At 43.2% G+C, this 23031-nt stretch overlaps 1 protein-coding gene across 3 annotated transcripts in view; it reads right to left on the minus strand.

Annotated features, from left to right (window-relative positions):
- Positions 1–23031, minus strand: part of grik4 (glutamate receptor, ionotropic, kainate 4) — a 123048-nt gene that overhangs the window by 83566 nt on the left and 16451 nt on the right. For all 3 annotated transcript variants that reach the window (XM_059957053.1, XM_059957051.1, XM_059957052.1), the window contains exons 3-5: positions 21487–21651; positions 13268–13365; positions 10885–11050 (exon numbers count right to left, since the gene is read on the minus strand). In XM_059957053.1, the coding sequence (XP_059813036.1) occupies positions 10885–11050; positions 13268–13365; positions 21487–21651 (429 nt within the window). The remainder of the gene's footprint in view (positions 1–10884; positions 11051–13267; positions 13366–21486; positions 21652–23031) is intronic.

The raw sequence follows: 23031 nt of genomic DNA on the forward strand, positions 1-23031 counted from the left end.
TAGCGATCTAGTTAGCGATATAACTAAATGTTCTGATTGCGTGATTAGCGTTCTAATTAGCGATCTAGTTAGCGTAACCAAGCGAAGTTAGCGGTCAACAAAAACAAGTCATTCCCTGTGGCTTGCCCTCTCTCCGCTAGACTAAACCAAAGCGTGAACACTTAACTATACTCATTTGCTTCTACCACACCCCAACCCACGTGACAGATTACCACAATAAACACGCCACAAGATACAATATAGTCAGAAAATAGATAATTGGCTCCTACATCAAGCAAGCATCCACCTAATGTTGAACTGCTCCAACAATGCTAATTTCCTCTCTAAATATCTCACTTTTGTGCCATTTTCTGTCACATGCAACCTTCTTAGACGTGACTGCATTAATGAACAGCGCACACTTCCCGGACTTGGGGCACTAAGATAGGCACAAGGATGATAGAAAAATGGAGGGCTATGCGGGAGGGAAGGGTTAAATTGATCTTAGCATAGGCTAAAAGGTCAGCACAGTATAGTGGGCCGAAGAGCCTGTACTGTGCTGTAATGTTCTATGATGCATATGCTTCAAATGCATTCACAATGTGCATACAGCGATCATCAACAAAGCAAGCATATTATTCTCCCCATGCCCCCACCCCCAAGCGTTACCCTATCCTCTATAGCCCACTGCCTTCCAAAGTGCTGGCACAGTCTAAATGGAGCTGTTGCTGCAGATTCTAGTTCTTTTGACCAGAAGCATCACCTTCTAACTCCTCTTTCACAAGCCTCTATACTACATTAGCCCCGTTCATCTTCCTCTTCTTCCCAGTGGTACCATTTTGGTAAAATGCTCCTTGACTCTACTCCGATTCCAATTGAACAAGCCCATGCCTTATCAAACTTCTCTCTTGTACTTTCTTGCTCAAGGCACTCTCCCATCTCCTGAAGGCAAGTATTCCTCACTTTGTTTTTCCCCAATGCATCAGAAGTCTCATCCTTATGACATTCAAGCTGTCCCCTCCAGTTTCATTCAGGGTCTGCATCTCCACTCTATAGAATAATGCCACATAGGTCTTCCTGTTCAGCTTCACCAATACTATCACACTGTACAACTTCCTTGTGACCTGCTTGCTCACCCTTCCATTATTGAAGGATTCAACCCTATGTTATCGGATAAACTGGACCTGACCTTCAGGTCATGTCTTTCCTTTAGTGAGGTATCCCCTTGTGAACCTGTCAAAGCACTTATACAGGCTAAGAAATTTTGCACTGGCAAAGAGATACTGGTTCAAGCTGGGAGTGCGATTCAAAGGGCTGGAAGGGCCTATTTTGCACGGTACCTCCAAATAAATAAATATTGTCAAACACAAGGATATACAGTAGATCTGAGAGGGGAAAAGGGAGAGCAGCACCTATAATTCAATGCAGATAAGCATGATGCAATGCAGCATAAGTGAATAAGAAAAGAAAAATGGAGCTAAACATGTAAGAGAAAGGCAATATAAAAGGGTGTATATGAACACAGGCCCAACGTTTCAAATACTGGTATACTGTTGAATACAAGTGGCACTGCAGGTATATAAGGCAAAGGACAATTTGAGTTTTTAAATGACAAAGCACAGAGTAAAGATATAGTTATCTCTTTGAATAAGACTTTTACCCATCAGACACTGTGCAGTTGTCTCTGCAGTTTTAGATTGGAAGGACAATTTGGATGTAGGGATGGCAAACAGAGATGAGGTAAAAGGGCAGGTTTATGTAAGAAAGCTTATTTAAGGCTTGGGCAGCTTAAATCAGACAAGGGTCTTGAGGAATATAAAAGAAGCAGGAAACAACTAAATAAAGAATTTAGGAGGGTTAAGAGAAGCTGTCAAATATCCTTAGCGAATAGAATTAAGGAAAATCCCAAGAGGATATATATATACTAAGAGCAAGGAAGTAGGGAAGGAAAGAGTAGGACCACTCAAGGACAAATGAGGGAATTTATGCATGCAACCAGAGGAAGTGGACAAGGTCCTTAGTGAGAACTTTGCATTGGTATTCACCAAGGAGAAGGACACGGATGATGGTGAAAGATTAGGGATGGTACATTGATATTTTAGGGCAGGGTGTATTAAGGAGAAGGTGCTGTTGGGTGTTCTGAAAAAGCTTAAAGTAGATAAGTCCCCAGGACCTAATGAGATCTGGATCAGCAAACTGAGGGAGCCAAGGGTGGAGATTGCTGGGGCCTTGATGGAGTTATTTGCATCCTCTTTAGCCACAGGTGAACTCCCAGAGTGTTCAAGATGGGCAATGGGGACAAACCAGGAAATATAGGTAGTGAGCCTTATACATCAGTGATAGGAAAATTTTTGGAGAAGTATCTTAAGAAAAATTTTATTGTTAGATTGTTAGGGACAAGATTTACTTCCATTTGGAAAAGCATGGATATATTAGGGATAGTCAGCATAGCTTCGTGCAGGGCAGATCCTGTTTTTTTTTGAGGGAGTGATGAAGGTAATTGATGAGGATAGGGTAATGGATGTTGCATTGACCTTCTTAAGGAAAGTTTAGATAGAACAAGTTGTATTGTTTACTTAGGAACATCAGAGGCGGAGGAATGACCTGATAGAAATAAATTGAATCCTGAGAGAAAGAAAAAACTCTAAGTACATTTATTATCAAAGTTTGTTCAGGCAGCCACAAACAAGAAACCTGAAAGAACCCAATTAAAAAAAAGACCAACACCCAATGCACAGAGAGAGAGAGAAAAAAAAATCATGCAAACAATAACGAGAAGGTACAGAGTTTATATCACACAGTAGAAATGCCAGATACTAGTGGACATACTGTAGATGTAAGATGGGATGGGAAAGTTTAAAGGAGACCTGAGGGAAGTTGTTTTTTTTCTAACAGACAGAGTGATGGGTGCCTGGAATGTGATGTGCCAGGGAGGTGGTAGAAACAAATACAATAGCAATGCTTAAGAGGCATTTAGATTGCCACATGAACAGGCAGGGAATAGAGGGACACAACCATACGTAGGCAGGTTGGATTAGTTTAGTTTGGCATCATGGTCAGCACAGATATGGGGGTCCGAAGTGACTGTATCTATGCTGTACTCTTCTAGGTTCTGTATTCTATAAACAGGAATACCATGTATTGATGTAAGGCTCTGCTTCCATTACCATGCTATGTTTTATATTGGTTCATATGCATATTTGCATGTTACCATTATATTAAGTTATTGCCCTATTTACAAATATTTGACATCTAAATTTTCAATCTGATATCACTGACTTATTGTGTTTTGCATCCTTGATTTATACTTTAATGATAAGTATTACACACTCCACTCATAGGGTTACAATAAAGTAGAATACACATAATGTAGTTTGTTTAGCCTTTTTTGGTTTACAGAATTTTGCTTCAGAAAACTTTTGGCCGGTTTCGAAGAGTGTATAGTTCTGAGCGTACCTATTAACTTTGGTGTTGCACTAGAGAACATTCTTTATTATTTATACTCAGCACCGGGTCTACACCATCAACACAGATAAAATGGCCTGGAAGTTGCAGTTCTCACTGACAATGAAAATGCAAAACCTGGGTACACTTTTTGAATATTTTGGATGTGCAAATTCCATACAAAATGAACATCAGTTTTCAATCTATTAGCTAGGAATTCTTGCAGCTGTCTCTGTAACTGAGTTAAACTGCTTTTGAAGCCTGTAATCGTGAGAAGACAAATCGACTTACTTAATCTAATTGAACCTAATCTGTCCATTTCAACCAATGTGGAAAATATCCATTTAAATCAACAGTAATGTGCCGTGCACTAACTGAGCAAGGAATTAAAGGGGCAACAATTACACAAAATCTCAGGATGCATTCTGAGCCAACCTGTGTCCTGGGAAAGTGCTTGACTTGTTTGAAGGAGCAACAACAGACAAATTAAAAACACCTATTCAATTTGATGATATTTATTAGCCGTTTTCATTGACAAGTTCTGACTATTTGGAGCAATAATAAGGCATTCCCCAAATATTTTACTCCACAGAAGAAGATGGTATATGAGATAATTAAAACCATAAGACCATAATATATAGGAGCAGAAGTAGGCTATTCGGCCCATCAAGTCTGCTCTGCCATTCAATCATGGGCTGATCCAATTCTCCCAGTCATCCCCACTCTTCTGCCTTCTCCCCATACCCTTTGACCTTGTAATTGGTTCCCTCCTATAAAGCATGAAGCAGAAGAAATAAATTATCAACAATGCAAGTGTCTGAGATGAGTTACTGATCTAATTCTTAAAATCTTGGGTTGTGACTTAAAACACAGATCATTGAGGATGTACATCAAAGCAACTTTGCGAGAAACCACTTGAGGAAAAAATATCAAGATAAGATGCTGAGGGGCATTGATCGTGTGGATAGCCAGAGGCTTTCTCTCAGGGTTGAAATGGCTTACATGAGGGGGCATAGTTTTGAGGTACTTGGTAGTAGGTACATGGGGGGTGTTAGAAGTAAGCTTTTCGCACAGAGAGTGGTGAGTGTGTAGAATGCACTGCTGGCGGTGGTGGTGTAAGCGGATACAATAGGATCTTTTATTAGCCTCTTAGATAGGTACATGGAGCTTAGAAAAGTAGAGGGCTCTGCGGTAGGGTAATTCTAGGCAGTCTCTAGAGTAGGTTACATGGTCAGCACAACATTGTGGGCCAAAGGGCCTTTGATGCGCTGTAGATTTCTATGTTCTATGTCCTATGTTCTCCAAGCTCCTGGACTGAACAACAACATTGTCACTTTGAGAGAATGGGGCAGTTGATATAAAGCAACCATAACATGTTTAATTTCTCCTTCCAATGATTTTTTTCCTTTTCTTTTCTTCTTCTTCCCTCTTCTTCCATTCCCCATTCTGGCCTCTTACCTGCCTATTACCTCCTCTTAGTTCCCCTTCTTCTGTGTCTCCAATGGTCAATTCTCCTCTCCTATCAGATTCTTTTGTGTCATCCCTTCACCTTTCCCACCCAGCTGGCTTCACCTATCACCTTCCAGCTAGCCTCCTTCCCCTCCCTCCACCTTTTTACTCTGGCCTCTTTCCCCTTCCTTTCCAGTTCCGAAGAAGGGTCTCAGCACGAAACGTCAACTGTTTATTCATTTTCATTAGATGGTGCCTGAGCTGCTGAGCTCCTCCAGCACTTTGTGTGCATAACCATAAGATGTTATTAGGTATGGAACTCAAGAAGAAAATCATCATAAGAACCAAAGGCCAACTGCCTGCAGTAATGAGATGAAGAGAACTCAAAGGAGTGGCAGCTGCTCCCACAAGGTAGAACCACCAACTAAGTGGAAACCTCGGCTATTCTGTATGCTGACTCGTTACAGAGTTTCCTCTTCACTTTGGATGGAGCTTGTGTATGCAAAACGATCAAGCTGATAGCAACCCAGTGAATCTGTCACATCAAAGCAAGTTGGTTGTGCAGAGGGCAACATTAAAATTTGGTGATCAGAAGTACACACTTATTGGATTAGTCAACTACAGGTCGAAGTGTGCATTTGCAACAAGCAAATCAAAGTACTGATTGAGAAAGATGCATCTGTCACTTCAGTTGTTCGGGTGTACTCCGGAGTTAGAGTATATAGCAAATATTAACTTCAGCACCCAATCTTTAGACCTGAATGTGGATTGTAGATTAAATTTAAAATGTAGCCCTGGAAAATCATTTCTTGGAGCTGCGGACATCAGTTAAATGAAAACCAGACAATGCTGATTAGCATTCATTTTGGGTGTCTGGAGTATGGGTGCGAGGAAGGAGGTGTGAAATTCAAAGGAAGCATTGTAATTACATTGTAACTATAGAATTGTTCCTACTGCTACCTTTGATCTTTAGCATATAAAATGTCATGTAACATTGGGTCGAATGGGCCTCTTCCTCCACGAGTGTCTCATTTTGTTGAATAAAACACTTCTGTATCCTTTAGCTTGTGTCACTCCAGTGACTTGGTTCACATTACAACAAATCATCCTACTTTACTTGGTAGTGGAATGGCATGGAAAGGTCGTATAGTACGATCCCTTTCATAGCTCTGGAAACGTTTTCATACTCTTCTGAGATTTGACATAATATCAGGTCTTCACGTTGTAGGGAACTCTTACATAATGCCTACAACTGACCCTACGAGTCATGAAGGAAAGGTTTAAAGCATATTGGTTATGAATATGAAATGCCCAAAGCAGTGACACTGAGCAAAATCAAAGTTGCAAAAGAGCAAGGGGTTTCATTACAAAGGACAATTCAGCCATAAAAAATGCAAATATATCATGGACACAACACCCTCTCCTGACTACGCACGTACATTGCAAGATTTGCGCCAAATATCAGGTAATATCAAAATTACATTTTTCTCAGATCTTGTGATTGTAAGTGATTACTTTGTCACTAGTCATGAATGAAACACATAAAAGCAATCATTACCAGAAAAAATGTCGGGCACAGGAATATATTGTTCAGCTGAACACAAAATGAAGGATGACACTGTGAAATCGTAAAGAAAGAATGTAAGTGTTGGAGCTATCCAAAGAGTTTCAGGTTAATATTGGCATTGACTTTGTGGGCCTTTGTTCTGGTGAACATTTGCTTACAGTAACCAGAGACTACAGGAGATAAACCATTATAAAAATGGTCAGTTCTACATCAAGGAGATTTGGTATGTCACCAAAGACAAGCAAATTTCTATAGATGCACCGTGGAGAGTATTCTGACAGATTGTGTCACAATCTGATATGGAGGCTCCAATGCACAGGATTAGAAAAAGCTGTACAGGGTTGTAAACTCAGCCAGCTCCATTATGGGCACTGGTCTCGTCACCATCAAGGATATCTTCAATAAGCAAAGCCTCAAAATAGCAGCACCCATCATTAAGGACCTCATCATCCAGGACATGCCCTCTTCTCATTACCATTAAGGAGGAGGTACAGGAGCCTGAAGAAAACACTCCACATTTTAGGAACAGCTTCTTCCCTTCCCAACAGATTTCTGAATGGACCACAAACCCATGAACACCACTACATTTCTTGCTCTATTTGCACTATTTAAAAAATATTTCTTATTGTAACTTAGTTATTTTTAATGTATTGCCCTGTACTGCTGCTGCAAAACAACAAATATCACAACACATGTCAATATTTCTGATTCTGATGCTGACACAAAATCTGCCGTCCCAGCACTTCATCCTGTCTCTGAGTTGCTTGGCGTTCTGCAAACAGTAACTAGCTGCTTCAATGGCAATGAACTATACTTCATGGCCTGTAAGATCTTACCATAAGACGATGGTGAAGCAGAGAGCTTTTCATAGATTTGGAGGAAAATCCCATCCTGCTGACCATGAGACCGGGGTGAAGCAGAGAGCTTTTTGTGAATGCTGAGGAAAATCCCACCTTGGTGATCGTGAGACCGTGGTGAAGTGCTGAGCTTTTCGTAGACTCTAGGGAAAATCTCACCCTGCTGACCATGACCCAGCGGCGAAGCAGAGAGCTTTACATGGACATCGAGGAACATCCAAACTGTGCTGACCATGAGCCCATGGTGAAGCAGAGGGTTTTTCATGGACACTGGGGAAAAATTGCACACTGCTGACCATGAGACCTTGGTGAGGCAGATAGTTGTTCATGGACGCTGAGGAAAGTCCCACAACGCTGAACGTGAACCCATGGTGGAGTTTTCCATGGATGCTGAGGTAAATCATCTCAGTTGATTGGGCAAAAGGAAAATCAGGGAAGCAAAATCTCTATTTCTTTCTATGAAATGGCAAAGCAACAACACATTCAGTGACAGGAATACAGCAAGCTACATCTACCTTTCCACAACTAATGTGTACTCTTCTTTTTAATATAGCACACAAAAAAGAGTGAATGCCAACATGAGCATGGGAAATCCAAAGCAGCAGCACGGAATGGGATACAGACAATTCCGATCTAAACTGTCACAGCAGGGGATACAAAGCTCGTGAGTGCAGTAGCCACATACCGACCAAAGCAATTCTACATCACTTGCAGCCATTTGAAGTAAATTTGATGGAAGGATCCATGATCACAAAGAACCACACAAAACGCTTCAATTTTCAGAATGTTCAAATCACCATCCACTGTCAGTGAATCAGAAATGTATAATGCCAAGATCAAAAGGAGATGGTGAACAATCCCAGCCGGAGTAACAACTAGCTCCCCAGTCCCTGGAATCAGCTTGTGTTATCCACTCGCAGAATCCACCCTCATACCTGAGAGAGCTATTAACAAACTGATGTAAAGACTAGGTAAATCAATGTGTTTCTTCTAATTAACATGGAGAAGGATGTGGTGCCACATTATTGTTAGATGTTTCTGTATTCTCTTTCCACTTTTTATACAGGCCTGAATGTGCCCAATGTCTCAGGTATGGCAATAAAGAAAGCAGGAATGGTCTGCATGATGCTCAGCTGCAAGCCTCTATTATTAATCCCAGTTACAAGGATGTAACATTCATGGCAAAGTCCCAGAATTACTTTATCCCACCTCAGTCTCAGGGACAGATCAGTTACCACAGCCCTAACAACCAGCCAGTACAGATAAAAAAAAGACCATAAGATAAAGGAACAGAATTAGGCCATTCAGCCCATTGAGTCTGCTCCTCTATTCTATCATGGCTGATTTATTTTCACTCTCAATCTCATTTTCCTTCCTTCTTCCTGTGACCTTTGACACCCTTACTAATCAAGGACCTATAAATTTCAGCTTTAAATGTACCCTGATGACTTGGCCATCTGTGGCGATGTATTCCACAGATTCACCACCCTCTGGCTAAAGGAACTCCTCTTAATCTCTGTTCTAAAGGGATATCCTTGTATTCTGAGGCTGTGTTCTCTGGTCCTAAATCACCCCCACTTTAGAAAACATTCTCTCTATGTTGACTCTGTCTAGACCTTCCAATGTTTGGTTGGTACTCTACTCTATCAACAGAGTTACTTAGGTCAAAATCCCAAGGGTGGGACAACATCCATTATTGATATAATAGATGGCTCAGGTGATTCCATCATCTGTTACTACTGCAGCTCAGGCACTTTTTCCATTGGCAGAGTGCCAAGTGATTTCTCCTCCAATTCCCTAAACAGTTACTGAGGGGGTCTCAGATGAACCCACCACCATGTTGTTAGGGTGGCACTCCCCTCCCACACCATCTTTAATGGCATGAAGTGCTCCCTTCCCTTCTGCGAACAGTAAAGATTTGAATTTTCCCTCAATGACCAGCTAATCGGCTGGTTGACACACTTGACAGATTATTTCAGCAGGTTTGATGAATATCCTAAACCACTTTGCTAGTAACATGAATATTAAATTAGAGGTCAATGATCACGCAGTGTAAATAAAACAACAAGGTCCTTAAAACCAACATGCGTGGCAAAACTATTCAACACTCAACAGTGCTCAATGGGCCAAGAAGCTTCTAAATCTAATTAAACACCCAACAGTTAAATTTGCCAACCCTCAGGGCAGGTTTCATATTTGGTGTTGATGTAGATTAGACTCAATCATAACGCTTGAAATTAATTTTAAACAGAAGTCACTTTCAATAAAGACACACAGCAAACTGTAAAGGGAGCCGAAAGAATCAGCAGAACAGAAATGTTTGAGCAAACTCTAGTCTTTGTAATAGAGCTGGTATGCTAGAGTGTGGGAGGGTAAATTTATTCAGTCAGTGACTGTTTGCCAATGCAGCACAGTGCGATGAGACAGTTCCCCTAGCCATGAGAGGAACTTTCCTCAGGGCAGGGCAGTCCAAAACTAGGGAACAAGGGTTCAGGGTGAGAGGAGAAAGAAGTAAAAAGGATCTGAGGAGCAACTTCTTCACACAGAGGTGTTCGGCATATGGAATGAGCTACCAGAGGAAGTGGCTGAGACAGGTCGATTTCTGAATGAACATGCACACTACCTCACTATTATTTTTAATTTATTTATGTATATACAGTACTGTGAAAAATTCTTGGGTGCATATATATAGCTAGGGTGCCTAAGACCTTTTGCACAATGCTGTATTTGTCAACGTGGAGCGTAGAGCGAGCTTGTGAATATGATGGAAGTAAAGGATGTTGGGGATGGTGAGGGTGCAGCGCCAAACATTTGATTCCAAACAATTGGTTTTTTGATCATTACAGAATGTCTCTCTGGTGCTTCCCACTTCCTCCCCTCTCCCTTCCCCTTTTCCCAACCACGATTCCCCTCTCCCTGCCCCCTACCCACTCTCAGTCCACAATAAAGACCCATATCAGAATCAGGTTTATCATCACTCACAAACGTCATGAACTTTGTTTTCGCTCTCGTGGCAGCAGTAAGTACAGTACTATACATAAAGCTACTACAGTACTGTGCAAAAGCCTCAGGCCCCCATATATATGCCTAAGATATTTTGCACAGAACTGTATATCTGTATGCCAGTGATATTAAACCTGATTCTGATACAATAGTATAATTTAAATGTCACCTGGATAGGTACATGGAGGGGCGGGGCTTAGTGAGATTTGGGCTGAATGCAGAAAATTAGAACTAGCTGGATGGGCCAAAAGGCCTGTAACCCTGCTGTTTCACTCTAGGACTCTATAACCTCTCAACAATCTTCTTGTTAAAATAATGGGTGAATTGATTTTTTTTCTTTCCTAGCCATACCTTTGTTACACTCCTGAACTGCCCATCAGCCTCTGACACACTGTACACCACAGGGTTTCCCCACATTATCCCCTCTTACACAAGTTATGATCAACCTTGACTTCTGACAATCTCAGAAAGCAAACTAAAAAATAGCAGATTTTCCTTCAAACATTAAGTGAAAGAAGTCATTGTAAAGAGGTGATGTTTCACCCTGATACTTCCGTACACGTCAATTGCTTTTGACAAACTCACATTCAGCTTTGGCACAGATCAGACATGCCATGGTCCTGTTGAAGAAGTTCAAGATGCTGGCAATAGCGAGGCTGATGTCTGTGTTACTTGGATGGAGGTTTAATGCAGTGAACCGCAAATACTGCAGTTTAGGAATCTCTTCAGCAGCTACCTTCACGTGAGGGACCTGCATTGAGAGAGACAGCTGGTCAAGGAGATGTGCTTGCCAGATAAACAACATGCAGTTCAACTATAGAGTTTTGTTTGGTCAATTTCCCTATCCCTCGACCTTATCTTGATTGCACTAAATGTTCCCAACTAAAATGTTCATAGTGAAAAGCCAGTTTAGGTTTGAACTAACAGTCCCTTTGGAAATTTGCTTTAAAATTACACATTCTGATCAAGCATCTTTCTACAGATTCAATTTTTATATTTTTAAACACAGAATATATATATATATCTTAAATCCCAGCTGCCTGATGGAGGATGGGTAGATTTGAGTGAGCTGATTACTCACCCACTCAGATCCTGATCCCTCTTGCGTCAGTTCTGACTTAAATGTATTGAGTTCAGCCGACTAATGAGGCAGTATTTTTGAAGTCCACGTTCTATGATGTTGCTGTGACCAGGTCTACCTTTTAACAGTAACCTGAGTGGGTGAGTTATTGTGGCTTCAAGGAGAAGAGGTGCTGCAAAGCTCAGTGGGCAAGAGAGATGTGAGGATACACAGAAACTACAAAGGGTATCTGAATGGGTAAGGAGATGGCAGATGGAGTACAAAATGAAATGTGAAAATTATTAAGAAAAAATACACTTTAAATGATGAGAACTAGAAAATGTTCATTGGGTTTGTCTGTGAGACACAGAGAGTGAAAACATAGACACCACAAGCAACCTGAGGAGAGAGGTTGGAATGAGAATTAAGACCCAGGAAGTGGAGGTGTTGGAGATAGTTAGGGAGACTCTTGAGACTTTATGGACAGATAATTGGGGTTGGAACTTGAGGGCATTGATTGCGATATGTGATTACCTTCAAAGGAGAAATGCTAAAGAGATTTAGCTGGGGGGGGGGGGGGGAGGAGATAGGGCTTCCAGCAACAGCCCATGCAAGATCAGGCCTTTCAATTAATGTTGAATAACCAACACAGCCAGCCAGAGACCCAGGTTCGATCCTCATCTCTGGTGCTCTCTGTGTGGAGTTTGCACATTCTCCCTGTGATCTTCCACATTTAAAGACATGCACATTAATAGATCACTTGGCCACTTGTCCCAAGGGTAGAGGTAAGTTAGAGAACTGTGGGGGAGGGGTTGATGGAAATGTGGGGAGAGAAAAATGCAAACAAGAGAAAATCTGCAGATGCTGGAAATCTGAGCAACACACACAAAATGCTGGAGGAACTCAGCAGGCCAGGCAATTATATCTATGGAAAAGAGTACAGTCGATGTTTCAGGCCGAGACTTTTCATCAGGACTGGATGAAACAAGGATGAGTAGATTTAAAAGATGGGGGGAAGGGAGAGAGAAACACCAGGTGATGGGAGAACCCGGAAGGGCGAGGGATGAAGTAAAGAGCTGGGAGGTTGATTGGCGAAAGAGATACAGGGCTGGAGAAGAGGGAGTCTGATAGGAGAGGACAAGGGCGTTAGAAGAAAGAAAGAAAAGGGGGGAGGAGCACCAGAGGGAGGCGATGGGCAGGCAAGGAGATAAGGTGAGAGAGGGAAAAGGGGATGGGGAATGGTGAAGGAGAGCAGGAGGTGGGCAATTGCTGGAAGTTCGAGAAATCGATGGTAATGCCATCAGACTGGAGGCTACCCAGATGGAATATAAGGTGTTATTCTTCCAACCTGAGAGTGGACTCATCGCAACAGTAGAGGAGACCATGGATTGAATAAAGTGTATTAGCAGATGATTAGTGGAAATATATTAGTGCAGATCAGTATGGACTCAGTGGTTCCTGTTTCTGTGCAGATCTCTCTATAGTCTCCCAAATCTCCACTGACGAGCTGCTGCATGCTGTACCAATCATGAGCCTCATGTACAGATGAATGTTGTACAAGTGAAGTCAAGCAACCATCTTGTACGCTGCTTGCTGAAACTGGCTGCCCGGCTCTCTCTGTTTAAGCAGGTAAGGTGCAGAAAGTCTCAGTGGTAAGCTGCTCTGACCTGAAAATGGCCCTTCAAGCACAGAATCTTTGGCACCCTGCATTGTATACAAAATGTGCATGATTTGACACAAAGACAGATGGATCTTTTTGAGTAAAGGCATTAAGGTGTTATGGAACACAAGCAAACAAGTGGAGTTGAGGTATAGGTCAGTTATGATCTCAATAAATGCTGAAGTAACTCAAGGTTCTTCAATAAGGAACAGTACTAACATCACATTTATTATAAATATCAATATTACCTCCTTCTCGCCACATATATGGCTGATAATAGAGGCAGATGCTGGACTCGAGGAAGGACCCAAAATTGCAACAACCCCCTTTGGGAGAATCTGACAAGCTGCGGAAAAGAGAGATTACAATTACAATTCAGTCACAGTAACTGTCACACCACTGGCCGAGCGCTAACCTTTATAGCAGCAGATAATCACTGCCCAATCCAGTACTCTCAACCTTCCAAAAATATATTATCCAAACAGAATGATAGATTGCAACATTGTCAATTCAAGATAGTCACAATATAATAAAGTGTGATATTATGTTTCCAATTTCTAAAAAAGTCTGAAGTTTCTTCTTGTAATTTCTGAAATGCTTGATCTCTCATTGCGATTTTTCCATTTCACATCCAAACTTCTTCCAGCGGGAAGTGTTGGAAGCAGATAGTTCATGACTTCTCTTGGTTTTAAATGTCTCCTCAAAGGCCGCTGGTGTTTCTTGCTGGGCCATCCATTGTCCATTTCTAATAGCAAGACTATGTCAAAGCTCAGCTCATTGCTGAACAGAACGGGGGGAGGGGTGATAGTGGGGAATAGATCTTGGACAGAGATAGCAGTAGGGGATTATATTGTAAGGGAGGCATACAAGTGTTTCAAGTTCAAGTGCAAGTTTAATTTTCGTTCAACCATACCTGTGAATACCAAACAAAACAGCACTCCTCCGGGGCCAAGGTGCAAAATACATTACCAACAGCGCATAGTACTATAGCACATATAGTTACAGTAGCAGAAAAGCATGCAGTCGCAGAAAAATATATAGCCCAGGTCAGGTTTCTGCAAGAGCAAGTACATAGCAGTTGATCACACACCAGAGCAACCCCAGACAAACCCAATCCAGCTTGCGAACACTGGGGAACAGCACCAAAGGGAGGGGCCAGCCCCTAACCCAGCGTGGACTCCAGTTCTCTCCCACACTGCCTCCGGAATCTTCTCCACCGGGTGGCTACAACAGGCAACGCTGCGGCACGAGGGCCTGGCCCGCACAGTAACTGAGGCAACGCAGCTCCCCCACCGATGAACCAGTGAACCGCACTTGCAGTATTCTACATCGCCAATGTCTATGTCTGCAAAAGGGACTCCAGGCGGGCATGTTGACTCCCTGGCCAAGGATGTTTCACAACATCTGCAGGACATTCTGAGAGGGGAGTTGAGGAGTTGTGGTATACACAGATTCCAATGGCCTAGGCTGGGGACTAGATGAGATCCTGTAATACGAGTTTAGGGAGCTAGAGAGCCATCTAAAGAGCAGGAGCTCAAAGGCTGTAACCTCTGGCGTATACCCTTTGGTAGTGGGTATCGGAATAGAAGGAAAGGTCAGAAGATTTAAACTGAGTTGTTCAGATGGAGTGGTACACTTTTCTAGAGGAGAAACAATAAGTCCAGTAAGCAATGCCGATGAATTAAGTGTGTAGGAAGGGAATTCAAACCTTAATTACATCAATTTTAATGCAAGGAATATTACCAGTGGTTCCTCAAGGTTGTTATAGCTGGGGATGGCTCCCAATGGCATGTGTCTCAAAGAGCTTCTGACAACCAAGTCCAGCTCCTGGCCTTCACATGTGGCTTAGCGGCTAAGCCTGGCAGAACCACTTCTACTGACAGGAGAAGGGGCAAAGGTGGGACACTGACATCTTAAAACAAATTGTTTTGGGCAGATGAGGCTCGTCAGCCATGGTTGGCAGCTCATCTAGGAGAAGGAAAACTCTGATCTCAAACCTCCGCTGCCTCACGTCTATACCCACTCATGGGGAAGGCTTTGGGAGTAAACCCAGAGGGAAAAATCCAGAGCTGGAGTCCCAAAGGCAGACTTATGTTGGTTTCAACGCTGACTGACAAATCTGCAACACTGCTGGTACCAAACTGTATTTGTCTCTGCCATTCCTTTAGATCCATCAGCTGAGTGGAGAGGGGGAGCCTGATGCATGGACAACAGCTTGCCCTCCATATCCTACTGCCCTCGTTGGTGTATCATGCAGACAGCTGGAATGCAACATCCATGGTCGACCCAACCAGTGGAGGGCCTCAAGTATCACCTGTAAAATAGGTGAACTCAAAGCTTTAATTAACATGAAGGTCTGCAATATTGTTGCTATCATAGAAACACAGTTGAAGGTTGGGCAGGACTGGCAAATCAAAAACACAGCAAAGAGAATTTTCAAACAAGAAAGAGCGGGGAGTAAAGGGAGAAGAGGTAATGCGGTGTTAATTAAGGTGTTGGCAGAGGATTGTTTTTGAAATTAGATGCCTGTGACCAGTAGTGGCCCAGAACGATGGGTGATGGGATGCTTGATGTTTGCATGTAATATACATGAATAACTTGGATGTGGATGTAGAAGGCATAATCAGTAAGTTTGCAGACACAAAGACTGTTATAGTTGTTGATAGCATGAACTCTAGCTACAGAGAGAGATTAATGAGTTGGTGAGATGAGCTGAGAAATAACAGATGGAGCGTAATCCAGACAAATGTGAGTTAATACATTCTGGGAGCACTAATGAGACTAGAACATACACCATGAATGATAGGAGCACAGGGAGTACTGAGGAACAAAGGGACTTTAGGGTACTAATCCATTGTTTCTTGAAGGTGGCAACACAGGTAGCTGAAGTGGTTCAGAAATGTCATCTCTTTATTCCCCTCCATAGATGCTGACTGACTTGCTGAGTTCCTCCAGCATTTTTTGCGTGTTGCTCAAGATCTTCAGCATCTGCAGAATCTCTTGTGTTATTGGTGTCATAAAGGGGGTGTTGGGAATGAACCCAAATGCAGGACACAGACACTGAAGTACTAGGAACAGGACGGGACAAAACTAAAGGACAGGACAGGTCGTAGACTAGGCTCGGGAAGCAGGACCAGGACGAGGAACTGGGAACTAGGAGCCTGGGCGTGGACTCTGAGCCCGAGACTGGACAAGGACCCAGAACCTGGGTCTTGACTCAGCTTTGGACCACAAACCAGGTGAAGACGTGACAAGGCCTGGGTTCTTGGAGCTTGAGGCTGGGGTCTTGAGGCTTGAGGCTTGCATAACTCAGAGGCTGGAGCTTGGAGGCAGACTAGGAACTGTACATCAACATAGAGCCAGGACTTATCCATTGACAAGCCGGGACTCATCTTTAACAAAACACTAACATGAGACTGGACAGTACTGGTGTACCATCAATAACTCTGAGACATGGGTTAAGGTAGGCTTTTATTGGCTGGAAGAAAGCACAAGCAGCAAGTGACCACCACACAGCATCCTGGAGACTGAGAGGCCGGGCCCAGGCCTCAATCGCCTTTATACCAGGGTCTGTGGGAGGAGCCACAGGAGCAGTCAGCGGAGGGCGGGGGGGGGGGCGTGTCCAGACAGGTATATGTAGTTCACCACAAGTACATAGACATAGAGCCAGGACTTATCCTTCAACAAGCAAGGACTCAACTTTCACTCCACACCAAGGTGGGGCAGATCCATCTGTTAGGTAACAGCAGAATGGCCTGACTTACCCCACGGGGCGAGGACAGGAAGAGAAAATCACCAAAGAACGACAGACAGTTCCATCTCTGCATCGGGGTTGCTCCAAGTCGCAATTACAGCCAGCAACCTTGGCTGGCTACAGGATCCCTACTTAGCTCGGACTGACTGCCACCCAGCTGGCCCAGGAAATGGCCAAATCCATTCTATGATGACCGTTTTGACTACTGACAGTAAGGCTCCAAGAAGCAATGGTTCTCCAACGCGCCTAAAGATAGCAAGTGTCCATTCTAGCCTTCCACTAGCCACTTGCTCCCAGGGAATGTTGACAAGACAACAACAACACAACACCCTCCAACCACACTCAATCCCAAGGCCACTTATATTCCCAGCCCCAATATGAGCATCAGGTGCTTATGATTAAGTCCAACTGAAACAAGGGACAGCGGAGGACCCAGAGTCCGGAGTCCGCGGACCGGACCGTGAACCGGAATGCAGACATCAGACCGGACCATGACAATTGGGGGTATATTGTGTGCGGTCCTGGTCACTATGCTTTGGGAAGTACCTGGTGGCACTGGGGAGGGTGAAGAGATTCACCAAAATGTACCTTGTATTGCTGCAGTTCACTTATGAGGAGAGACTTTTGAAGCTGGGCCTGTTTTCCCCGGAGCGGAGGAGGTTAAGAAGGGACACGATTGAGATGCATAAAAAAAATGAGGGTATAGATAGGGTAGACCCTCCAAGAGGACAACAACCTCGTCGTGGTGGGGTCACCCATGCCAAACAGGTCAATGGGTAGAGGCTAGACTAAGAGAGGTCCACCAGTCCGCCAGGTTTGGGGGTCCAGTTCAGGGCTAACAACCCTGACTGGTCAAACAAAACTGTTACAGAAACCGCAATGAAGAATCCCTCTACATCTGGATGTGATGGTATTCCTGACTTGCATGGCTTACAGTAGAGAAAACCGAGAGGAAGCTACTGGCAAGATGAAGGAAGCCCTGAACACCGCCAGAGATGGAGGACCTTTGTTCCTGCCCTATGCACCAGAAGGCGTAAGTAAGATAGGGTACACTGTAGGAAACATTTCCTCATATCTGAGGTAAATAAAAATAGAAGGTATAGATGTGGGAAAAAGGGGGAAGAGATTTAGAGGGACCTTCTTCACCCAGAGAGGGGCAAATACCTGGAATACAATGCCTAAGACAGTGGTGGAAGCTGATAACATTTAAAAAATGACAAAATGAGGGTTTGAATTGCCTAGGCAAAGAGGTTATGGACCATGTGCTGAGAGATGGGATTAGTATGAAAGGCTGTCATTAGTTAGTGTAGATGAGTTGGCCGAAAGGCCTGTTTCTATGCTGTACGATTCTATGACTCTAACATTCAGGGCCATTGCTGTGGGCCTAGATGCATTGACAAGCCAGGCTGGAACGCCTGAAGGATACTAGAGCCCTGGGTAACTTTTCATTGCAAGACTGTCAGCTTCATAGCCACCAGGCTGAAACTAGTTTTTAAATCCCTAATTAATCAATTATAAGACCATAACATCATAAGATATACCAGCATAATTAGGCCATTTGGCCAATTGAGTCTGCTTCACAATTTCATCATGGCTGATCCAATTTTCCTCTCAGCCCCAATCTCCTCCCTTCTCCCTGTATCCCTTCATGCCCTGACTAATCAAGAATCTATCAACCTCTGCCTTAAATATAAATAACAACTTGGCCTCCACAGCTGCCTGTGGAAAGAAATTCCATAGATTCACCACTCTCTGGCTGAAGAAATTCCTTCTCATCTCCATTCTAAAAGGATGCCCCTCTATTCTGAGGCTGTGTCCTCTGGTCATAGACTCTCCCATCATGGGAAATATCCTCTCCACATCCACTCTATCAAGATCTTACTCCATTTGATAGATATCAATGTGGTCACCCCTCATTCTTCTGAATTCCAGTGAATACAGGCCCACAGCCATCAAATGCTCTTCATATGACAAGCCATTCAATCCTGGAATCATTTCCATGAACCCTCTTTGAACCTTTTCCAGTTTCAGCACATCCTTTCTAAGATAAGAGGCCCAAAAGTGCTCACAATACTCCAAGTGAGGTCTCATCAATCCTTTACAAAGCCTCAACATTGTATCCTTGCTTTTGTATTCTATATTATATTCCTCAAATCACTGTATTGCTGGTCTATCAGCCTAAACATCTTGTTACTGTATCCCTGGTGAATGCACATCACAGCAACAATAATTCTGAGCTAGACAGGTGTTAGAAAGGGAAGAAAGCAAGCTTGCAGTGGTTGCTAGTGACAATCATCATGGCCCGCAACATCAACACAGGAGATGTTATCTTCAGCTTCAACAAAGATCTCTCCTTCATCATGAGGTGAGGAATGGGATTGTTTATTGTGGCATTTGGCTCTACAGACATCACTTCTAATAGAAATAGAACAGCCAACCTATAATAAGATCTGGGTTACCATCACACTTGGTGCTATGTCGAACAGGTAACAAGTAACGTACATGCCATTTAATTGAATAATTAAATGACGTGTATGTTATACCTCCTCTTGTTGTTGTCCATAAGGTTTTTGTGGCAAGATACGGAAGTAGATTGCCAGGCTTTTCTTCTGTGCAGATACTGCTGCTGCCCTGGTTGGGTCCTGGCTGGATTTGAACTCAGGACCATCAACTTCAAAGTCCAGTGATGATGCCACTACACCACCAGCCAGCCCAATACCTATTCTACACAGCACCAAGTCTCTATGTAGAACAGCTATACCAAACATGCCATTCAATTGTGGGGATTGTTCAAATTTCCCTAGTGTTTGCCTCAGCTAATGTTAATGGCCAAGCCATATGATGGGGTCAAAATGTACTAAAGTTTAATTTTGCTATTTTTCTGAGGAGTGATGCATAGCAGGTGGTTGATGAGATTAGGATGAGATTTTATTGGGTTTACTGCTGATGGTATTTGAAAAAAAAACATTCCGAAACACCTACGTTCCAATTCCCACTGCTGCCTGTAAGGAGTTTGTACATTCTCCCTGTGACCACGTGGGTTTCCTCTGGGTGCTCTGGTTTCCTCCCACAGTCCAAAAATGTACTGGTCGGTAGGTTAATTGGTCATTGTAAATTGTCCTGTGATTAGGCTAGGGTTAAATCAAAGGACTGCTGGGCAGGAGGTCTCAAAGGGCCGGAAATAAATAAATTAAGTGTGTGCCGCTAACAGGGCCATCTTCACCAGTCGGTGAATTGCATGAATATTTTTGGGCATGTGACGGAAAGATTAATACCAACGGTTCTGGCCACATTTTCCTCATTGGTGATATCTTTTAACTTGTTAAAGGTGTTGAAGTTTACCTAATAACATCACACTGCAGGCTGCACAAATGAAGGCTTTAGACTGTACCATGACAAATTATATCATCAAATTGTAGATCAAACCAAGGACTGCTCGACAGCCTCATCACATGCAGAGGCACACACTGATAATATATATGCCACAAGTGTTGTCAATTGGGTTTAATTAACAATTAAATTCTTTGAGTTTCATGTACAGTCATATAATATTTTATAACATACATGAAATTAAATTCTATTCAGTACTGATTATAATTAACACCTTGCAGGCAGAAAGAACATTTCAGAAGTTGTAAACATATAACTAGAACATAAAAATGTAAAATGTGCAAGTTTATATATCAATGTGGGTGTCATGTCTCATAGGCAGCAAATAAAGAGATCGACTTGCTCCTCCATATTCAACAAGCAGTGGAAACCTGGAGGAATGAATTTGCCTTTGGGACATGTCATTGTTTCTATTTGTTCCAATTAATAGGAACGGCTGCTGGCTAGACAAAGACATTGTGTTGGTCAGATACAAAGCATTAGATGCTTCAGCTTTAACATTAATTGTGATGATAATAGGTTTTTCTCCTCAATATCCTACACCCTACAATTTCTGGGAACACACACATGGGGGAAAATCATTCAACTTTCAACAAATGGTAAATCTATCAGATAGATTTCATTGTGGTTTAGCCTGGAAAAGGACACTGTATTTGTCTTCCTCAGATTAGGAAAATCAAAATACATTTACACTAGTCATGTATTATTCGATGTATAGGATTCAAAAGCAACAACCCCCACCCCCCACGCCACCGGTGTTCACAGAAGTTAACAGAAGAATCCAGAATGAGGATAGACTGGGTCATTGAGGAAGGACTATTTATTGCTCCCTTTCTTCCAGTTTTACTGCTTTTGGACCTGATGCCAAACCAGGGGACTGAACCTGTGATGTGCAGGGAAAGCAGCAGTTCTCGCACTCCGGCTGAGTGGATTGGCAGCTGCTGTGGGAAATAGAAACTTCCTCCATGGAATTTCCAGTCCAGGGCTCTCCCTGTCACTTACAATAATCCCCACCCCAATCCTCCTCTCTGAAACTCTTTGCCATCCCTAAAACCCCCACCCCTGATCCCTTTGCTTCTGCCAGGCTGCCTGACAAGCTCCATTCTGTTATTCCTGTAGTTACCCTCGAACCACCCAATCTGCTCCCCACAAACCTATCCAACATGCTCTCTGTCCTCACTGGCTCTCAACTGGAGGTGCACCGGTCCTCTTTAGATGTGTGGTTAAAAATCACAGCCCTAAAGCTTAGACCGATCAGCCCAGCCTCCCAACCCCCTTCTTCCTGCTGACACGAGACGATGCTAGACCAGCGTGGGTACCTACTGGTTTCTGCCGTTTCATATTCACTGTCCCGCAGCAGCTCAAAAAGGTCGATCTCCAGCCGTGCCCTTTCAGACGGATCCACCATGCTGTTGACGTGGTTTTTCGCCAGGCTAATGGCGAGCCTTTCGCCCCTGTTGCACTCCATTGGGTCATCCAGGATCGCAGCTGCAACACACACATTTACACATTGATCTCAAATGCCTGGCCTCCGCCCGCACCAGGAAAAGACCATCACTCTTGTTCATGGTGGAGTAGGATTGGGGGTCGGAGAAGGGAAGGGGGGTGTGAGGTGAGGGGATATGAGAGCAGGGTAAGGTTGAGGGGGTGAGGCTGAGAGGTGTGGGAGGGGGAGGAAAATGAGGTGAAGGAATCCTTCCTGTTCCTGTAACCATGTTCATTTTTTTCTGCAGAAGGTAGCTGGTAATATTGAAAAGTGGGCAAAAATAGAAAGCACAATTTCACAAAAAAAGAGTGGAAGTGTGAACTCTCTCCTCAAAATGGCTATGAATACAGAAACTTTCAGGACAGAGGCTGAGTGATAGTTATTGGGTGAAGGTATAAAGGGACAGAGCTAAGGTGGATAAATGGAGTTCAGGCACACCTTAAACCTGAACCGCTTGCACATACAACATAGCCTTTCAGCCTATGAGGTCTGTGCCAAGCCTGATGCCAAATTAGATGTAATCCTTACCCTGCACATGATCCCATCCCTCCACATTCATGTGCTTCTCTTAAAAAGATCTATTAAACACCACTATCATATCTGGTAGCCCATGACAGGCACCAGGTGCCCTCTGTGCAGAAAACGTGCCTGCACAACCCCTTTAAACTTCCCCTTTAAGGGGATTGTTAATTCCTTTAACAGTTGTCCCATGACTAGGCTAGTGTTAAATTGGTGGGTTGCCTTGAGGTGTGGCTCAAGGGGCTGGAAGGGCCTATCTCTAAATGAGAGTAGGCCCAAATGGTGCAATGGCTTCCTCATAACAACGGAGAGGATGAATTACCCATTTTGGCAGCAAATGACTCTGAGCATAACTGTCAAGGTTATGGAAGCATGTAAACTTCTTACCATATTAAGGCACTGTCTTAAAAACTGGGACATATTATCAGACTGAGAGAAAACTATGAATACTTAGCCTGAAATGTTTATTGCCATTATGATGGATGGTTTTCAATCAATACCCTACTGCTGATGGATATGGTTCTATAAGCTTTCACACTATATTAGGCTCAGAAAGAGTGTGGGGTGTTGTGACTGGTCAATCAGAAGACCTATGAAGGGATGGACTTTACTACCTCCCAGAGAGAGACAAAATGGAATTCCATCCGGAGTCAGGGCTATGTGATGAGAAAGAGAGGGGGAAGAGTTGGATAAGAAAAAATAAATGAATGAGAGAGAGAGAGATTGATTGAGAGGGTTAGGGAACGAATTTGGAAGAAGGCTAGATCAAAAGATAATAAAGAGAGTGTTGTTTGGTGAATGAAAAGAAAACCAGAAAAAAGAGAAAACAGACCAAGAGCTAGGCAGTGATTAAACTGTCTCCT

Source organism: Hypanus sabinus, chromosome X2, assembly GCF_030144855.1.
Source record: "Hypanus sabinus isolate sHypSab1 chromosome X2, sHypSab1.hap1, whole genome shotgun sequence".
In the NCBI taxonomy this organism is placed as follows: Eukaryota; Metazoa; Chordata; class Chondrichthyes; order Myliobatiformes; family Dasyatidae; genus Hypanus; species Hypanus sabinus.